General features: G+C 39.6%; 1 protein-coding gene across 2 annotated transcripts in view; it reads right to left on the bottom strand.

The window, feature by feature from the left end:
- Positions 1-22,281, bottom strand: part of ARHGAP10 (Rho GTPase activating protein 10) — a 156,390-nt gene that overhangs the window by 102,202 nt on the left and 31,907 nt on the right. For both annotated transcript variants that reach the window (XM_064450310.1, XM_064450311.1), the window contains exons 2-3: positions 9,574-9,669; positions 9,425-9,486 (exon numbers count right to left, since the gene is read on the bottom strand). In XM_064450310.1, the coding sequence (XP_064306380.1) occupies positions 9,425-9,486; positions 9,574-9,669 (158 nt within the window). The remainder of the gene's footprint in view (positions 1-9,424; positions 9,487-9,573; positions 9,670-22,281) is intronic.

The following is a 22,281-nucleotide window of genomic DNA, read 5'->3' as shown; positions in this document are numbered from 1 at the left end:
TGGTTTTGTATTTAACTGGAGCACTGAGGATTGCAGTCAAGTGCAACCCACACCCAAAACTCGTTTGTTTCTTTTCAAATGCAAGTTTTCTTCTTGTAAAAATGTCTGTATCTTCTCACTGCTCTAGAGCTTTCCTGGTAGCTTTACAGCCTTAAAGAATGAAAGGCCCTTAGCCACACATTGGGACTACAAATATGGGTGTTTCAGTTTTCTGGTTTTAAGAAGGACTGGCGTCTACAAACAGAAGGATTTTTAAGGGGGGGTCTCATAGCACATTAATACTTGTGTGTCTTTGCATGTGTGCAGAAGCTATTAAAAAGTGACATCCCTTTCTCTGGGCTCATTTATTTGCTGTGGAGGAAGCCATCTGTTAACAAGAGTCAGGGGACAGATATATCTGTCTTGGATACAATCTATTTTGTACGTTTCTGAGACACCAGGAGGCATCTGTAACAAAACAAATCACCTTCCTCATAGGTTTTCCAGAAAACTACCCCTGGGCTTTGGTAAGATGACGACAACTTTCTCAAATTGTTCGAGGGAAAATTTCCTAGACCTTGAGTCCACTGCCCCGCAAGCTGCGATGCAGGCAGGCTCGTGTGCTTTGCACTTTCTAGCTCTTTTAAAAGCAGCTGCCTTAGCTTACAGAGAATATACTAGCAGGTCTCCTGAATCCCACCTTCTAGCCAAAGGTTATTTCCTGTTTGGTGGAAGTTTATGAAGGATCTAAATGACAGACAGCTAAAAATACCTGCTATGACCTATCTGCTGTGCTCTGCTCTGAACGACTGTTTGCATTGATTCGCTTACCAGTTAATTTTTGAAGCCAGCAGTTTCGTGGCATCATAAACAGACAATACAATCAATAAATTCTTTCATCTTTTTAAAGAAAAAGAATTAAAATAACACAGTGGTTTTTAGTAAATATTACTTACTATAAGCTGTTTAATAGTCCTGGCTTTTGAATAAGTTCATGCTTAAGAAACACATTCCACTATAAAGAGAAATATACTACAGAGTCATAAACATAACAAAAAGGAAAAGAAATAGAGACAGACAGTTTCACAAACAGCAACAAATCTGCTTTTCCCCATCTGAAGTGGAGGAAAGCTGTGGGTAACTCCTCCAAAGACAGTTTCCCTTAGCAAACCCAATAAGCAAGAGCTAAAACAGTGTGATACACCAGAACATTGGTCTGGTTCTTGAACAAGCAGAGCATCACTTCCAGTCTACGTCGTATAAAGATCTTGGAGATGAGAAAAGGCTGCTCAGGAAAGGAAATAGTATAATAATGCCTATTTTCTTTGTTCATGGCAAAGCTCATCGCTGAGCAAAAAGATGCCACTGAAAGGCAAGGAATCCAACGGCGAACAACGGCTTCAGTGTTCAGCCAAGAATGAACTGCTCGATTATTGTCAGCGCTGTCCTCCACAAGAAACAGTGGTGTTATTAACAACCAGCAAAATCCAAACTGGTGACAGTTTTACAATGCAAATTCCAAACATTTCCCATTGATGAAATAACAGAATGAAAATTCTCCAGGGAGTTATGTTGATGCATACAAGACCACAAAATTATCTGGAAGAGGAAGCTAGTGGTAACAGAACTTTTGAGCCATATTCACTCAGAGGTGGGAGGAATACACCCAGAACTAGCTTTGTACATTTCTTCTATGGTATAGACAACAGTCATCTTTATTTTATAGATTAATTGCAAGCTCATATGTAACTCATGAAACAATTTCAGAAGACTGTATATAACGTTCAAAAATAAGCAAATATATAAATCCAACATTCAAGGTCAGGAATCACCAAAACCTAGGAGATGTGCCTGAAGTTGTCTTAATTCCACATTCATGTTCCATATTCTGATAATTACATGATTGCCATCTGGCCTCATGCCACACAGAGAGTGAAGGCTGGGCAATGAGCACAGCAGCAATTGTTCTGCTTCTTCTAAAAGAGGACAATTATTTATTAGATTGGGCAATTTCCAGGAAGGAGAAAATAGGATCTGGGTCCTGTGATTAAAGTAGTCAAATGCTGTTCCTGAGAAATTCTGGTTTATCTGTGCCTCTCTCCACATCCGAGATGTTCAATATACTGTTAGTAGCCTAATTTTTCAGAAGTAGTCACCAACTATGTCTTTTCCACTGTCTTGGCAGATATATTTAGCAGTCTACACTGTCAGTGGACTTAACAGGATCTGAACATATGGAGTACTATACAATGCCATGAAATCTTATTGAACAGACATTGAATGTATCTTACATCCAAAACAACTGGGTTTTTTTTACCCTAAATCAGCAAGTAAACTGCTTGCTCCTTCACACAGATTTCTTCAGATTACTGTGAAGTTAGATTATGATTTATGAATCCTTAAACACCCATGGGCAGAAGACCAAATATAAGCTCAGAAGAATTAATAGCACCGTCTTCCAGCAGAGTAGAAACAGTGTAAACTAAATGCAGAGAGTCACTGTACAAAAGATAACAAATAGTAAGCTATTCATGAACACTAGGTGTTAAGTGAGCACTTAACCTGCAAAATAAATACTCATGCACTTAAATGCTTCATGATAATAGGTAAGCACATATTTGCACAGATTATTTAAATTCTACTTTTAACCTTTTGAATGTACGCCTTTGAACCTTAACAACCTCTTTTAACTTTGGAAACCACAACTGGAAAACCTCTCCGCCTCTTTTTTTCTTTTTTAAAGAGGAAGAAGGGGAGCAAAGAATAAAATAGTGACTTTACTGAGGTATTTCTTTAAAAGTCTATAGAGAAACAGTTTCTCGTGTTCCTGATATATGCTGGGAATAATTCTGCTTTCAAAAAAATGCACTGGGAGACATGCTATTTTGAATTTGATTCTGACAACCTGGTAAAACTGACACAAAATGCAAAAGGATTTTTGAGAGGCCAGGACTGCAAAGATACCTGTAGCATAAGAACAGCAATATTTTTTTTCTTGAAAAAAGAAAAAAAAGTTCAAAAAATAACCACATAGCATCTTTCCTCCAAAGATATTGGAAGGAACAGAAGTGTGCAAAAACTGTAGCAGGAAATAGAAGAGACTATCAAAGTAAAACAGTGAGTTTACATTGCCCTGGGGAAATGACAGGAAACACAGTAAGGTGAATATAATTTTATCAGAAATTCTATACAAAGATAAATGTGAAATACACAAGTACTTAGGGACAAAGTTAGAAAGGCTAAGGCAAAACACCTTTTATTCGGCAAGGGGCAAAGAAAACCCTAAAGAAAAGGAGGTCTTAATATGTATTTCAGAAAACAAAGAAAGGAAGCTATAAAACCATTACTTAGCTGGAAAGTGAGTTAAAACAAACGAACAATTGACTGTAAGACAATGGCAGATGTCAATAATCGTCACAAAGGGAAAAAATCTCAATTATAGCAAGCCATCTAACAAAGTGGGGGGAAAAAATGTTTGTTAAGGAGAGTGAGGATTTCCTAAGAACAATTGGATGTATTCTTATATTACGCAACTTAAGAATTAATTGCATTCAAGTCAGAAGGGGCTTTCCTTTAGAGTAGTTGAGGAACTCAGCAAAGCAAACTAAAGGGAGAGGCAGCAAGGTCCCAGAGGATGGCAGAAAAGCAAACACAGCAGCGACTTAAAAGTGAGAAGAGGAGGAGAAATCAGGAACTGAGGAATTTACAGACCAGATGTACCAACTCTGATTCTCAGAAATCCTGGAACACACATAGAAGGCTAAAAGCCACTTTGAATTTGTTAGGAACACCACCTGGTTTCCTTTTTGAGATCAGCACAGTAGCCAATCTCCTCAATGAAGTCTTCAGTGCTGACCCACACAACATTCTCAAAAGCAAAGGTGCTGACCTGGTCTTAACAAATAAACCACAGGAAGAATGAGAAAACAACATCCTCGTTGCAAAACTACACTGAAAAATACTCGTTCAGCTAAGACGACATTGCAAGCACCATGTAGGAAACTACAAGTTTCCTGCATGATCCAATTTTTGGTAGCAATTTATGGAGTGACCTACCAATAACTTCACCAGACTAACACATGTGTGGAGTGACATAAATCCAAGGGGGAATGCCAGTGCTATCAGAAAGCAGGATTAAAAATAATTGTGACATAAAAAAGAGGTGGTCTAAATTCCGTGTAATTAAACTGAATAAGGAAAAATACACACGGAAAACACCACTTTGAAAGGGTAAGAGTGAAAAAACTATTATGATGGAAAAGTGATCAGTTTTATTCCATGGCTACTGTAGAAAAGTTCCCAAAGGGTTCCCAGCTTAATTTGCAGTAAAGGAGACCTACGATGGATATCAGGTTAAAAAACATAAGAATTAACATTGCAGTAAAACTAGAGAAGTCCCTGTGCCTGGAAGTTTTAAAGAATAGGTTAGACTGGCACTCATCAGGGATCATGTGGGTATACATGACCCTGCTGCAAGTCACGCCTCTGCCAGGGCTGCAGGCAAACGCAGCCACAGCTCGCTCAGTCCTAGCATGGGAGTAAGCTAACCGAACAGGGCACGAGAAACTGCTAGACAGGACCTGAGAGATTGCTGGACATGGCCCATTACTGTGAGAAAAGCTTACAAAAGACAGCACCATGAGGGGTGGCTGGCCCTCCAGCGTAGTTACGGGGGAGTTATGGGAGAAACAGCTGAACTCCAGAAGCAGCTGAAGGGCAGGACGGAGGAACTCCAGGGAGTGGAAGCATGCACAGCCAGCACATCAGGGTGACCGCACCAGTAGTGCCAAGTACTGCTGAGATTACTGAGGGAACAGTACAAGCACTATCAAATTGGTTATGATTTAGCGAGACTGCAATCAAGAGGGAAAACTAATTACAGCAGGCTGGTCATTTGGGAGAAGACTGGAATGGAGGAAGGGAGGTATGAAGGTGGTAAAAAAGAAGGTGAAGGAGGAAGAAAAGGGATAACAACCACAGGTGACCAGTACCTACCAAGTAGCCCCACGCTGCTCATCAATGCAGCTTACATGAGGGCAGCCAGCAAAGCCTGTTGGTCTGAGCCCATCACAAGAATCAAACCTGCTTTCTTCTGTCAGGAGAACTGGAGCTGGGAGGGAGGTTTGCTGCTCTCCCTCATAAGCGGGAGAATGGCGAGGTAGAGCGAGCATCCTAGCATCACCTTGTCCGAGCTTGTTCATCCCCAACCTTTCCTACTGACCTTGTGAAGTTCCCTTTCACCCCTGGCACTTACATGACATTTTTGTAATGTCAAAGGAGCAGAATCTAAGTCCTACGACTCCATTCACATGCTTAACATGTAAAAATAATTTCCAGAATACCCTCAGGGACAAAGTGACCTATTTCCTATCTGCCCTGGAGAATGTCACGAAGCTATGGTGCTATGGAAAAAAGTAATTTGTTTTTCTATTGGCTACTCCGTAATAATTTCAGTGAAAAATTTCATGCTGACTTCCCTTTTCACAAGCAACAAAACCCTTTGACAGTTGGGATATAATTTCAGCAGTCTCTGAAGGAGATGGGAGAAATGGTAAAACCAAAGTGCTAGACTCCAATAGTTGAATGAAATTATTAAATATCCAACAAATAAATATTCACCAGACAAATTATAACCAAATACATTTACAGTAAACACTAACAGGAAGTTTTACGGACTCTGGATTCAGCACAAACAATGCTTTAAGAAAACCATGAGAAGTGTAGGTGATGAGTATTTAATTTCAGTTTAAAATGTATTTTAAGCACACATTTTTTCATTTACCATATGGCTGTGAAAAAAATAATCCTTTTCTCAAATACCTAAAATTTAAAATGCACAGCAATATCTGAAATGCTCTTAGTTCTATACTTATTCATTGACTTCTTTAATATTACCATGCAACTGAAATTTATCTGTGATTCTGCACTGAAACTGAAGTGAGCAATCAGAAACCTGGTCATCTTCAGAATAGTAAAGGGGAAAATGCTCAATAAATAGCATTCTTAACAAAGATGACTGAACACTTCTGAAAAAAAACCTACTACATACTTTGCATCTTAATGGAAAAATCTTTGGATCCCTGACCTGATTGCAAACATCTGAGTGCAACACACCCTAATTCTCCATAGGAGTATCCCTAGAGCTCATGCCACTGTTAAAACGTTACTGAGAAGTAAAAAATAAAAAAGTCATAACAGCAGCCAGTGAAAATTATCTTTATCAATCATGCATAATCATTTTCTCAGAGACTTAGAGCCACTGTTATATTAACACACTTTAGAAATTATGCATAACATTTGCTAGACAGATGAAATGAAAAGGCCACGCATCTGTTATCTCAGAGGATATATTCTGTTTCTGTTTGGAATTGAGTATTTGCCCCACAATATTTCATACTCCCTGGTTGTTCATCGAACTGCCACTGTTCGAACAGATACGGCATTTTGTACTTTTCTTATCAAGAAATTGGTATGCATTAGCTTTTAGTGGGATAATGCGTTCTGCGTAACCGTGGGCAACATACCAAAAAAATAAGTAATACTGTTTTGTGGCATTCAGTCTGAAAAACACAAGTGTTTTACTACACAGACACACAGCACTGGATTCTGTACAGCCTACTGTGTTGGTAAACTATTAACTGCTGAAGATCTATTGATGCAGTCACTGAAAAGTGCCACATAATTCTGAAGTCCTGAAGCAGACATCACTCAAAAACCCGATATCAAAATAGTGTGGAAAATAACATGACAGGCTACAAAGTATTTTTCATTGTAAAACTTCCCAAAGACATTCACTAGCTAGATATACGCAACTTCACTACAATAAAATACAGCTATGGATGGCAGACAAGACAAAGCACAGTAAAGACCATACTCCAGAATTACAAAAAATGAAAGCAGCATTCAAACGTACTTGAACAAATACCTAAAACTTGGCAAAACAACTCAAGATAACGAAAAATTGTCTCTACTATGTAAAGAGAATATCCTTCAGGAATGTGCAAGGAACCACATAGACCCTAATTCTAACCCAAATGTGGTTCCAGCACCAAATGTGGTACCAGGACATAACACAGTAGAACCATAGAATTGTTAAGGTTGGAAAAGACCCTTAAGATCATCGAGTCCAACCGCTAACCTGTCACTGCCAAATCCACCTCTAAACCATATCCTCAAGCACCACGCCTAACTTTCATTTAAATACCTCCAGGGATGGAGACTCAATCACTTCCCTGGGCAGCTTGTTTCAATGTTTGACAAGCCTTTCGGTGAAGAAGTTTCTCCTAATATCCAACCTAAACTTTCCCTGGTGCAGCTTGAGGCCATTTCCTCTCGTCCTATTGCTTATTACTAGGGAGAAGAGACCCACCCCTGCCTCGCTACAACCTCCTTTCAGATAGATATAGAGAGAGATAAGGTCTCCCCTCAGCCTCCTCTTCTCCAGACTAAACAACCCCAGCTCCCTCAGCTGCTCCTCATAAGACTTGTTCTCCAGACCCTTCACACCAACTACATTGCCCTCTTTGGACATGCTCCAGCACCTCGATGTCCTTCTTGTACTGAGGGGCCCAAAACCAAACACAGTACTCGAGGTGCAGCCTCACCAGTGCCCAGTACAGGGGCACTGTCACCTCCCTGCTCCTGCTGGCCACACTATTCCTGATACAAGCCAGGATGCTGTTGGCCTTCTTGGCCGTCTGAGCACACTGCTGGCTCGTGTTCAGCCAGCTGCCAACCAACACCCCCAGATCCTTTTCCTCCAGGCAGCTTTCCAGCCACTCTTGCCCAAGCCTGTAGCGTTGCATGGGGTTGTTGTGACTGAAGTGCAGGGCCCAGCACTTGGCCTTGTTGAATCTCATACAGTTGGCTCCAGCCCAATGATCCAGCCTGTCCAGGTCCCTCTGTAGGGCCTTTCTTGTAGATGGGCATTACATTGGCAAGCTTCCAGTCATCTGAGACCACCCCTTGATAACCAGAACTGCTGACAAATGATAGAGAGAGGCTTGGCAAGCTCCTCTGCCAGCTCCCTCTGTGTCCTCGGGTGGATCTCATCCGGCCCCATGGACTTGTGAACATCCAGGTGAAGGAGCAGGTCGGTGACTGCCACCTCTTCAACAACTGGGACTTCATTCTGCATATTATCTCCATCCCCCAGCAGAGGGGCCTGACAACTCTGAGGATGACCAGTCTGACTATTAAAGACTGAAGCAAAGAAAGCATTAAGTACCTCAGCCTTCTCCTCATCTTTCCTGGCAAGGTTATCTTCTGCATCCAACAAAGGAGGGAGATCCTCCCTGGACCTCCTTTTGTCACTGATGTATTTATAAAAAACATTTTTTGTTATCTTTAACAGTGGCGGCCAGTTTAAGTTCCAGCTGGGCCTTCGCCTTCCTAATCTTTTCCCTGCATGACTATTACTGGGCTCAGGACTGCCAGGGAGAGGAATGTTAAAAAAAAGTTAACAAGTTCTTTTCTCACTTACCTACATACCCCCACACTGCTGGCACAGCTTCTGGCAGAGAGGAGCACGAAACACAACTTAGTCTCATTTTCCTCTCAGGAATACCAAGTGGTCACTGACTTCCAAGAAGACAAAGATATGGCAAATCCTGAGGAACATAATTGCTATCTAGGCAGATCTAAGAGCATTTCCTAGATGCGGGGTCTCACCACACTCAGAAAAAAATTGGGTACACATTACCTGATCTTTGAATCCCACTCTGAAATGAAAGCTGGGCTTGTAACTGCAGAGGAGAACCATGGTACCATCCAGAGAGAACCCTCCCGCCTTCTGAACAACTTGGGAAATCAAGATAGCAAGGTGTATTGCAGAGCTCTCAGCCCACAGTCTATGTGCAGCCAATCTGACCCGTATTACACTATAACCCTAAGCAACCACAGGCACGTGAATGAAGAGCACTAACTTCTACACAACAGAACAACCAAATGTTTGCAGATTCAACCCTCCACCAGAAAGTTCACCTACAAAGAAAAGGTTTGTAAGTCTGTTACTGCGTCCACCCAACAGATTGCATCCCAAATCTATGTAAGTGTTGAAGCTGGAGCCACAGAGATCCTGGATCTGTATTTGGCCAACTCCCCAACCTTGGGTGTCCTGCTACAGTATTAAGTCTTTCCTCTAGTAAATGGTAAACAACCTTATGATGGCTTTCCCATTCACCCCAGCCATAATTTCTCAGGGCACCACCATTATAAAACAGCTCATAGTTATCTGTCCTTACCATAACAGCTTTCTTCTTTAATGAGAACCAGCTGCTGTCTGTAACTCTTGACTACAGAATCGGAGGCTGCATAATGACAGCTTTCACCGTTAAGTTACTGATATCAACATCTTGGTGGTTAACAAAGCAGTAAGCAACTTTACTGACTTCCATCTTACTCTTTGCTCTATGTACAGCTTTATAAAATTTTTATTGCAACTCACCAAAATTTCTCTTTGTTCTTCCAGATTTTTTAAAAAGTTTGAAAACTCATGAAGTGATGCATCTGTAATACAAAATCAGAAGAAAAAGTTTAATCATGTTGTAGGATGGCATGGCAAAATATAGCCACTTACAGTCACTTCTTACCAACCTATGTATCTTTCATCATCTGTCTCTGCATCACCAATGAATTCAAATTTAAAGTCTCTCAGAGAATGGGCAAATTTCCTCTGCGCTGCTGAAAGGTCTGCAAGAAAGAAAAGCACAGATTGAAGGTTAGGGAGATCATTTTAAGACGACTGAAGATCTTCCTACCCCTAGAACAATCAACTTTTAACACAGGTCTGCTTAAGGACATTATAAGACAACCAATATTGTGTAACCCTCTTCTGATTTCATCTGGGTATTTGTCACACGGATTTCTTTATAGAAGGCTACATAGTAGAAAGCAAGTGTGATCACGTGTACAGTGTTAGTGTGTACATATATTCTTATGCTTCACTATACCACAATTTAGGGCATAGGCCATACAAACAGATCTGTAGCTACAGAATTTTAAGGCACAACACTCTGAGTAAGTTCTGCCTGTTGTCTTACTCCACTAACCTACATTCACCAGTATATTTGTCAGCACAAATACACATCTTAAGATTTTCTGTATACTTTACATAGATAGCCCTGCTAGTGAAACATTTATACATCGACCAAATTTAAAAGAATTGTTGCACTGGAACTAGAAATTCCAGAGTTAAACTATTCCAAAAGTTAAATGCACAGCATTAAAATTAATTCTGTATAACAACTGTTTTGTAATATTCCTAAAACAAATTCTTCAACCCAATCTCTACCTATTAGTGTTTGACAATTTGGGGTCAGACGGTTGCACCCTTACATCCCTCAGGAAGTAATCAGACTATATATTAAGCCATGATATCATCATTATAAACCCTTATTAATATCTATAAAGCTGTAAAAAAGCAGTGTATGCACACTTTTCTGTTGTGATGACACGCAGGTTGGGAATGTCACGAGTTCTGAAGGATGGAATTGCTCGATGGAAAAAAAGGATGCATGTCCTGGTACACTCCTACCCAGGAGTAAAGGTTTTACTCACATTTTTGGTGTCAGCCAAGGTTAAGGACAATTTGAAATATTTAGTTAATCTATAATCTTTTTCTTATCACATGCAGTTATGAAGGGCTAAGAACAACTCTTAACAGACCAGCTAAGCATATTGTTCTTTAATATTAAACTGGAGCTAAAAGACTACAAACTTGGGCTTTTTTGGTTGTTCTTGTTTTGTTTATTAAAAAAAAAACCACCCAAAAAACACCAACCCAAACCACAACGTTATGATAGGTCCTGCATCCCACACATCACGTTTTATCATGTGTCGTAGTCAAGTACAACTCTGACATACAATGTGGCACTGAAAGTTCAGTTCAACCACTGAAGAGGACAAGTTACAAATACTCTACAAACAACAAGACACAAGAGAAAAATGCTTTCTGTTCCTTGCCGTTCCACATTCCTTTCTTTTCATCCACTTCTCATTAGTCCTTTCCTCACCCATTGTGTAACAGCACAGTTCTCTGCCAGGTACTCACCTCCCTTTTGCAACCACTTCTAAAGCCTGTACCCTTCAACACATAAAGCAGCAGGATGCTGCACAGGGTTGAAGGAAGAAGGATAAGAAGGTTAAAGGAAAAAGCAACATAATTCCCATGCAAAAGGAAACATGAGTATTAACTCAAATGTCTTGTGGGCTAGAAGGCTGCTCATAAAGCAGACAGCAAAAGAAAAAATTTCTGCCAGCTGTGAAAGGCTTGAAAATGGAAAATAATAAGTTCCTTAAACATCTAATGTTATGCTTATTTGTGAGTGAGGTCACAACACAAGGCTGGGAAGAGTTTTTTTATGGAAGAATGGGTCCAACAACACACTCTCCCAAACTTATTTAATTTTCTTGAATCCAATAATCGCCTACCAAAGTCCTGTCATATGGGAACTAGCCCCACGTTAGAGGAAGTAACTATTACAATTTCCCTCACTTGTAGAGGTGAAATATTCAAACAAAGTTGAGCAACGTACATGTTAAGAGAAAGCACGCAGCACCACATGCACACATCACCCCCCTTTCCCCTTCACAGACTGAAAGGGTACTAAAATACTCAAGCGGTCTGTGGGCTTTGATGAGCCTTTCTAGGGTGGTGCAAAACTGTCTCCTGCACGGCTGCATATCCCATCTCTCCACCACAAGCCACCTCTTTGGTGACAGTGATAGCAGACAGAACCTGTGCCCACGCCCCGACTCTTTCAGTGCAAAGTCCAACATCTTCAGTCAAGTTCAGAAGGGGCTGAATCAAAACACTGAGCTGCTCACAGGATCAGAAAGCCACATCCAAGCATTTCTCTCTACTGAATCTGCTAAGGGATTGGAAATTACTGACCAAAGGGCTGAGTAGGTGGTTGGAAGCAGTAACCTTTTAAACGTAGCAAAGCTAGATTTGCAGAGTTCCGATATTAAAGCCATGAAGACAAAGACATATTAAGTTTTTGCAATGTCTTTCCACAAATCATCTCTGGAATGTTTAAGAACTGTTCCAGAAAAATTTTGCAAGCATCAAGGGGTGGGGGCAGGTTGGAAGTTCGGGACACAGAAGAATGATCTGACGAGTCAAGAAAGAAATGCGGCAGATACTTGGCTATTAAACCAACACCTAGAAGAAAAGACAATGAAATAGGAAGATGCTTTCTGATGGATTTTAAGAACGTGGCACTTTCAACAAAGGTGAGAAGTCACTCGAGCAAAATAAAAACCAATCACATGGTGCAAGATGTAACTGGGAAGAAACAAACCTCCTGACTAGGGGAGGAACACTCCAGTCATTTGGTTCAACAGGCTGCTGCAATGATCAGAGTCCTAACTGTTGCCAAAATAAAGAGATTTTTAATCCTGCTTAGTCAGCAGATGTTAACTACAAGATTCATCTTCCAATGTTTATATATCATCCATCAGTCTTGTTTTATTTTGGCTAAATTTACATTAAGGTCACATTCTGTTTTCATTCCCTATGCCAGAATAGACAAAATACACAAAACTAGCACCTTGCCAGGCAGAACCACTGGTGTCCAGCTAATGGAAGAGCCTCTGGTCTGCCTCTTGTTAAACTAAAAGAAACAAAACTGAGTATCAAGTAGAGATGAAGGAAAACTTTCTCAAAAGGTCGGAGCAAGAATACTGAACTCGTTCTGCTACAGCACAGGAAAAATTATGAGGATGAGGGCTAGACTCAAAAAGATAACATAGTTCTGCGATGGATTTCTTGCCATGTGATAAACCATGGCCATAGGGAGACACCTGAGATCGCCTGCAGTCAAATCTTCCACTGTGGGGCAAACAGCACGAAACTGCTCCAGCCTTTTCCCTGACAAATCCTGTGAATCCTACAGTACATACACAGATGTTCACATAATAACAAGCATTTATAAAATGCTATAAAAACAACCTAGATACTGATATCATCATACATACTCTACTCTCTTACTATTGTTTTACAACTGAAGTGCTAGGCATTATTGCTTAAGTTAGAAATTTCATAAATGTAACTCAACCCTCTTCCATCCTGTATCAGAAGACCTGAATACAGCACTATTATTTGGCTAGCATTGACACATACATCCCAGTATTGTCCCACATCAGCACTAGAGCTTGCAAGACCAGTATGTGCTATATAACAGACCATAAACGTACATGGAATCCAGCTACATACATTAGAATAAGACAGCACATGAGTACAATCTGTATCAAACAGCACAGCCAGTTACACTGATTATCCGAATTATGCAGTAGCCTACTAAAAAAACAGAGAGAATTTAGGGGGCCAGAAAGTAATTATTTTATTCCTTTTAATCTCCACATTCTGCACAGTAACACCAAATAGAAAGATACAGGAAGAGGTAACAGGGTTGTTGCTTGCTGAAAGCTGCTGCTATCATTCAAAGGGAAGAACAGGGCATTCAAGATCGAAGAGCATTTAAATATCAACCAAACACCAACACCCTTTCCTGAATAAAATTTAATCCTGGTGAGCCCATAAGGCAGAGTCATTTCAAAGCCTCACTTTCTTAAAACACCAGAAGAAACCAAGCATCTTCTAAATGTTTTGACCAAAAGATTGAAGAGACAGACACAATTCCAAAGAGAGATGGGAGGGACATAAGGACACCAGGGCTTTTAATTTTCTCTCTTTGTTAATATTCACATCAGTACAATGTATTTTTTCACATTTGCATGTAACTCCTTGAATACGCACCAGAACAAACAGGAGCAGCCGCCAGCTCCCCCATTTTGCTCTGAAATGCTTCAGGTAACAAGCACTCCCGTCAGCGTGTCCTGCACCAGACACACTGCCAGTGCCCCACACAAATACCTCTTCTATTTTTCCATTTAGATTTGGAGGAAAATATTTTTGTTCCTTATTTGACTTGAGCTGAGCCAACAGGATGCCATTAGTGGCTAGGCAGCAGCCAGTCCTCACTTACAGCACCAGACTCCAACCCCTCCCTTTAAGATCAGCACTAACTTCAATGTTAGCCACCTAAAACTCTTGCACAAAGCAAGACAATATTGCTTTCTAAGGCTATCCTAGATCTCTTTTGTATGGCAGGAGAATTATCTGCTCGCAACAGCCCTTTGTATTAGTGTTAGTAGTTTTCTACAGCAAAATACAGATTCCTACATCAAGCTTCGCTTTTACTGTATCACAATGATTCTTTAAGAACTGGAATTATACCGCCATTCTTCATCCCTAGCTACAAATCTCATTGACACTAACAGATATGTTCCAGGAATGACAGATTTCTAGAGGCCTTCTTCAACAGGGGTTAAAATTGCTCTGCTGTTGTTCAACAACATTCTCCTCAAAAAGCTAAAAGGTTAACAAATACTTAGATTTAACTACCAAGCTCATCTTCAAGCTACGCTACTACATTAAGGACTAATACTAGGCTTCTCGATCTATTTTCCTCACAGTTGGCAGAGATCAGGCAAGCTACACACCAGCAAGGAAACAGGCAAGGACAAGCTGAGTGAGAGTCGGCCTCTCCCTCTCCTTCCCAGGCATGATTCTCACTTGCAAGGCCTAACAAAGTAGCTTCAGAGGAAGAGAGTACTTAAAATAGTTTGTCCAAGAGCTGCAATATGGACTTGTACGACCTTTTGTACAAAACATGCACCATCTCAATGCTTACAAAAGCAACTACATGTTTCTCTTCCGTGTCCCCTTTAGCAAGGTGAGCAATGAATCTAACATAATCCAGGCCACTGAGAACATGAACAGGATTTTGTTATTACCTTAGTAAGGTGGATAAACAGGATTTACTTATCAACTTAAGAGTTTGCCACATGGCTTGCATCTGCTAACTCCCTAAAACCAAATAAACTTTTTACTACTCATTTTTATCTAACAAGTATATTAAAAGAATCATCAAAACAAAAAAATTACAATAAAGCTAAAATACAAAGTTATTTATTCCCTTCCAAAACCAGAATGGAAGTCAAGTTCAAAGACTAAAAGGTTTCTGGAGTCCAGTTTTGACAATGTCACATAACCCATAGCAACTCACAAGTTTCTAAAACCTGAGCAAATTCAGATATGAGGATTAAAAATCAACTCATCACTCACTTGTCAGGTAGTTCTTAAATTTTTATTTTTCCCCCACAGGATAATACAGCGTAAGCTTATTTGGACCATCCCACACCTTTAAAACAAATAAGAAAACACAATCCATTTCAGTTTAATTCACCTAGCAACACAGCATTCTGCTCCTGCTGGCCCAAAGGCACCTCTCCAGACACAGCTCTCAGGTGTCCAGCACTCGACAGCTTCACACCTTCCACATTCATATGCCTATGTCTGAGACAAATCTACATTAAATGTACCAAAGTTATGATGACTTTTATTATTTAACCCTCAAAAATTCAGCATCAGAACAAAGTTACTCTAGATCAAGTTTACACACACACACGCACACAGAAATGAGAGCCTAAATTTTCAAAATACAATGAAAACGAGGAAGAGCTGGCAAACAGCAGCAGCAACATTTTAGGAAAAGTCTTTCAAATTTTAACATGGAATGGGTTTTGTTACCAAAATAAAAAAAAAAAAGCTTTGCATTTCAGCATCCTTCTAACAGAAGAAATGAAACTGCAAGAATAAAATGAAAACCAAATAACCCTAAGGTAATTTATATGTAAATACAAGAAATTAATAACAATTTTAGGAATCTTAATCTCTAATGGAATTTTTCTTTTTAACTCATCACAGACAGGAATCAATGTCATTCTACTGCTACACTAAAAGCCCAGATTTTGTCATGACTCTCCCAACTCACAACAACAGCAAGCAAACACCTAGAGGCCACAAAAGAAAAGCATGTTTTTATTGCCTAATCTAAGAAAAAGAGAGCAAACGGAATATTAGGGCCATGACTATCACTCTTCAGAACAGTGCCTCTGTTAGGAAATGACTGCTCTTAAATGTTTCTTCCACAGTGTCTGACATTCCCTATTACCAGTTCTAGTGCACGCTGGGGTCATTAATTGTGGCATAATTATGTGACAAGTGAAAATAGGTATTTAGCCTGAACAAGCCACATGTAAATGGCATGACAGAGATATTCTAATCTTCTCCTCACTTCTTAAGAAAGAGAACCACACAATTTTTGCAAGATTTCTATTTCACAGGTTACTTCTGTCATATTTTATTATTTTCCTTCTTTCAAATGCGTAATCCCTAATCTAAGTGCCACTATTCTCCATCTGTCAAAACAGGCCAGTTAAGAAAGCTTTCAGATTTTAGCAGAGTAGACTCCTATTTTCAGGGGTAGGCAAAATGTTGTGGCGGTCATAACCTCCAATCATTGTTTTCTCCTATAGAAACTGTGCAGCATAATAACATAAAACACATATAATCTTATCTACCTTCTCTAGGTTTCCAACTTTTACCAGTGTAAACAGACTTAGCTCATTTCTCCTCTTCCTACCCTTGCGAATGCAAGGGTACAAACACCGCATGCCCCCACATCAAGAAACAACTAACACGTTAATCACTATATACAAAATATCACAAAGTACCATATTAAGCAAGTATGGGCAAACTGCCAAATCATGCTGGTATTGTCTCTGTGCTGCACCACACCTTCGTGGGCTATGGTTATTTGTCTTTTTAGCTGGATCTTTGAAATCAGCACGCCAGCCCTGCTCCACCCTGCCAAGGGCATTTTCCTCTTTGCATCACAGGCATTAGGCAAAACAGCACATTTAGTATCTCAGCCGAGATTAAGGCTTTCCTAGAGCACCTCCAACAGCTCTTACAAAAAAGTGCACCGCTCTGCCGACTCAGATGGTGACTAAATCTTTCAGTTCTGCTCAACAGAAACACAGCATATGTTATAACTCATGAAAGAAAAAGACAAGCTGCATCCCTGACTCTACATCCCCGCCAATAAATTTAATGCTTCAAGGGTGGAGAAACATTCCTGCAACCACCCTGACATAAGACCTGTATCTGAAAGACTGCTGAAATGTCAGGCAACTGTGATGGAAGTTACTGGGAAGTATCACAAAGATAATTTGTCTTCAAAGGAATCTTAACCATCTTCCTGATCCTTACAACCTCCATGTCTAACAACAAAACAGACCAAAAGAAGTAGTAAATTAGAAAGCAAGGACAAAGAAAAATTTGCAATGCAGAAAACTATGAGAGCATTCCACCAAATTCACACAGTTCCCAAAGATAAAAACTAGAAGTTCAGGATTTGCTGCAAAGGTTTTCCCCATATTACACTGATGTTATATATATAATCTATTCCCAAAAGAAAACTCTGCAGCATTCCAGAAGCCACAGTTTGAGTACACAATACCAAAATAGTTGTGCCATCAAAGCTTTTGCCAGAAAAACTTTGTACCATGTCTTCAGCTCTGTAAGTAGCACAGACCTGGGGACTGTCTTTCAGAAGTGACTGAATTGGAGAACATGAGATGAAAACATTCCTTTTCAGAGACCAGGATGAATTCATTCAGAAGGTGAGATTACACTTCTAGTAATGATTTTTCTAGCAGAAATTAAAAAAATTACTTAAGTCTTTTATAAGACAACTCTGATCACAAAATGGAACATAAATTTCCAGATGTTGTATTCTTAATACAAATTCTTGTCAAACGCCACAGATTTGGATGCCCTCCTGTATTTATTCATTGTTTCTTTACTCATATTTATTCTGTAGGATGACTCTGTTCCTGTTTCACAAACGATTTATATCCTAAATGAAGCTACTGATGTCTCAAGGACAATCTGCAAACAAGCAAGGATGTTCAGTAGCAAGTAAATCAGAAGACCACACAGCATAAGGCTGAAAAATTGTGCTGGATAACTGAAAACCTTCTTCTCAACTAGGAAACTGTAAAAGAAATAAAGTAGTTACAGGAAAAAATGTGTTTATTGCACAGATACTTATCCAACATCAGCATTCAGAATGTTTTAGTTCTGGAGTACTGCTTTCTTTCCTGGATTTATTTCCCAGACAACAACTATAGAATTTACATAAAACAGAATATATTGTGTTGAAACACTATTTTTATTGCAAAGGAAAAGACCAATTCACTGTTGGGCAGAAGCTTGATTTTGCCATTATATTCTCCAACTTATAGAAGAGTTTTGGGGTTGAGGGGCAATGCCACATAATCAAATCTATACTCTGAATATGGACAATGAAGCATTAACCCCTCACAGTTCATCTTAAATCACATTCTCTGAATGCAGAGCACTTTATTTTTCAAAATCCAAATAACTAATGCGATACGTCTACCTAATTTTTTCAGTCATCAAAATTCACTCATGGCAGTCAGGTAAAGTTGTTACATCAACACAGCAGGAGGACCTGACCCATCACGAGGGCACAGAGATTCCCCCCTTCCAAGAAATAGGACTGACTTCATTATTTGAAATCCATTGTCTTAGAAAGCACACATGTGACCGAAACTTGATGTGGCTGAGAAAGTTGGAGAGGAAGCACAGTTCAGCCTGGGATGGGAAGATCACAGCAAACATGCCAGCTTGCAGGTTTTTCACCTTCCACATCTGCTGCTATCATCATCTCAGAGTTCACATCTAATAAATAGTTTCGGCAAGATCTTTTTTTCCTCCACAGAAGGCAGCAGGGAGGATGGGGATGGGGTTGGGGGGAGTGGAGGGGAACCAAAAAACAGCCTTTCCCCACAGTCTGTACCTAAATGAATCCCAAACAGGATTTCACACAATAAAGGCCTCTTTCCAAACAGAGATCTCCACCTGCTTAGTTCCAGCCATCTGCAAAGAATGCAAGTGTTAGTGCTTTTTGCAAAAAGTCAGAAGACAACTCCATAATAGGAAGTGGGCAGCCAAAACAAAAGGAGAGCTGGTAGCCACCTCCCTAATGAATGACGAGAGCAAGTATTTTTATCATTTTTAAAAGCACATGCTGTTCAACTGACAGTTTGAAATATTTTATGAAGCTGAATATCAAGTCTACAGAAATGTCAACATTAAACATGAAAACCTTTGCAAAAAAAAAAAAAATCATCATCCACAATGTTTTCTCTCTTCAAAATGGCAGATATCTCAAAACATTGTCACTTGTATGGAATTACTGCCTGTCTGAACATTTGTGTATGTAGACAAAAGCCCACAAGGAGATCAAACTTGCAAGATACTGTGATTTCTCCAGAACAAAACATGTCCAAGCACGCACTCAGCACACCTGCACATGTATAATTGGAGTGTTATATGAAAGGGCTACCAAATACTTTGTCATCAGTAAGACTATAAACGGTTCAGAAAATAAAGTTACATTTCTCACCAGTTCCTTTGCTCATGTGTCATGAAAATGAAGCAAAATTCTTCCAGTAGGCTGAGAAAGACCTTAGATAGTACAGCTTTATTTTCCTAAGTGCAACAGGATTCAAGTGGGAGAGGACAGAGGAAAACAGAATGAGGAATTGGACAAATGAGCAGCTGAGATCTATAATTCAACAAGTAATAGCCAAGTGCCCAACCTTCAGGCTACTTATGTACTTATTTATTTATTAAAAGGTGAGAGTATGAGTGCATTTTGGAAAATACTTGACAATTTAGTGCCTTTCTACACACAAAAAAAAAACCTTAAAATCCAAATTCAAAATGCAGAGGGTTGGAATTCTGACAAGATTTGCACTAAACTCTTTTCATTGAGGTATAGACTTTCTTGTCAACTGCAGGAAAGCCAGGGTGGATATTCAGCATCAGGGAGGACAGGATGCCCACAACAGGTCCCCAAAAAGAGAAGAGTTTAAGAATAAAACTTTGTTGTAGCTAGAGATCGAAATAAAATGAATCCAACTTTTGACAGAGAAAACAGCTGGCAGCAACTGCAGTGCAGAGGACAGCCTGTACTTACATCATATATAGCTTCCAGAAAAAGCACTGGACAGCATAGCATTGGGTAGCTAAACTAGATGCCCAAATTGAGAAAAAGAGGTTTTACTACACACTTTTTCAAAACCGTCAAATGGGGATTTTACGTGTAAAGCAACACAACAGTTGTGTGTCAAAAGGAAATTCTTCTGACAGCTCTCACATGAGCTGTATCTGGCTAAACCATATTAAAACTGAAGCTTCTAATTAAGTTAGACCAAAACCATATACATACACCACAGAATATTTCAACATCTGTATACTGAATACAGGATTCTTTTAAATAAATACAAACAGCAGAAAGCACTGAAAGATATTAAAAGTGAAAGTAAAGGATGAGCTTCCCATTCCCTTTTCACAGCTCTCACTGTTGCTCAAGGAAGCCCTGATGCTCCAGCATCATTCCACCTGCCAGCTCCTCCGATCACTGCAATTTATTTGCCTGGGCAGAAGAATAAAGTTATTGCTCCTGCTGTCAGTAACCACTAACAGAGCTTGCCAGGAAATCTTTATTTAAATATCCAACTGTGTAGTATGGCATATGCCAAAAGAGACACTTTGCTCATCTCTGGTCTGGCTAGTTGTGCAATATTTGAAATCTATGTGCAAAGAAATCCCGTTCTGTCAGTTTCAGATTTGAAATTTTACAAGAGGCCAATGACTCGATTGCAGGATATTACTATGTGTGCAAGAGAGACACAAGGTCAAACTTACTAAACCGTGATTAGGAAAAGACCTTTGACCTTAAAGTTACTGGCACACAAGCATGTGAAAGCCTCACTGCTCTGGAATTTCAGTCCTTTTCTCCAAAAGGAGTTCCAAACCTGGAAATCAGTGGCAACTGGTTCCCAAATCAGAGATCACTAAATGATCAAAAAACAAAACAACTGAGCAAAGCAATTTAGGATAGTCAAGAGCAATGACCATATCCTCATGAAAAGCACAAGGCATGAAAGAAACATCTTGCAATCCTACACAGCTATACCAACACAACTTAAAGCAGGGAACAAGGCCATTTGCTTAGCCGTCTAAAGCAACTTTCAAATTTTATTCCATTTTCAAACAAAAGGAAGACTTACAGTATATAACACAGTAAGAATCTTTATTAGATTACTTACATCCTTTACGCTTTGACACAAGAATTAGCTTAAATTTATCTCAGTTTTAGAGAAAAGTCAAGCTGATTTAGTTTCTAAATGAGCATAACATGTACAATGTTAAAGTACTAGCCTACACAGCCTTTCTGATTTTTCCATAACTTAACTGTTTCAGCTGCATTACTATGTACTCTGCATTTCTGATGTAAGGTGTTCTCATGAGAGAGAAGATAATGCAGTTTCTTGAGTAAGTCAAACAATACCACAAAAGTATTCACAACCTCCCTTGGAAACAACTGTGTATTTCCTGCACTGGAAGTGACCGTTCTCACTTTATGTAACAACACTTTATATAATAGAGCAGGAGTACAGAAGTTCAGTACTTGGTTCAGTACTCTGAGTTTCACTGATGGAAGCTGAGGAAAATGAGTGAGCCAGCATTTCCAAAGGAAAAATTGTTCTATAAAATGTTTGGATTTGTGAAGTTTCTATGACCATTTCTGGGGTTGAGGCATTACTAAGCTTTGGAGAATTTGTTTATAAAACAGGAAGTATTGATTTTGCTTTGTCTCTCTTCCTTGGACCCACTAACAACAATTTATATTCAAGTGCTGTCTGTCCCTGCATATCATCAGCCAAAGGATCCACAACTCTGCCTTGCTTGCCCAGACATATTGAGCATACTCAGAGCTTTACTGGCATGTGTCAGAGTGAGAGAGAAGCGGACAAAAGGGGAGCAGGAGACTAAAGCTGACCCATGACTGACCACAGATGTTGTAAAATTAAAATTCTAAGCATGGGTTCCCTTCTCTAAAACAAGATAAAATTTTAGCATTCTACCAGCCTAATAGCTCAAATAAGCAGCTGTTTGGACCGTGACAATCTAGCTTATATGTACAATACTCACAGAAGAACCCCAAATTTCAAGGATGTTGCCTGAAATTACTGCAATACCAATAAGGGATGATAAATTATGCAACAATCTGAAGGAAATGCTTCAGCTTTCACCAGTGAAGATGCTGTGTCTGTACAACACAGGGAGTTATGCACAGCATGTACATACACAGAACTGTCCTACAGAGAAAAAAAACAAAATATCACAGAAAATCTGCTTAAAATAAAAAAGAAACTATGCCACACTTTCTACGCTAGTTATCTTGCAACAGGATCGTGCAAGAGCACTACCGACAAATCTACCAGGAGAAATGCTGGTTAGAAAGCAAATCAAAAACACAAGACACTTAAGGGTTACTCTCAATAGCCAGAAGA

Source organism: Phalacrocorax carbo, chromosome 4 (genome assembly GCF_963921805.1).
Source record: "Phalacrocorax carbo chromosome 4, bPhaCar2.1, whole genome shotgun sequence".
Lineage (NCBI taxonomy): Eukaryota > Metazoa > Chordata > Aves > Suliformes > Phalacrocoracidae > Phalacrocorax > Phalacrocorax carbo.
This window is presented reverse-complemented; position numbering and strand designations above follow the sequence as displayed.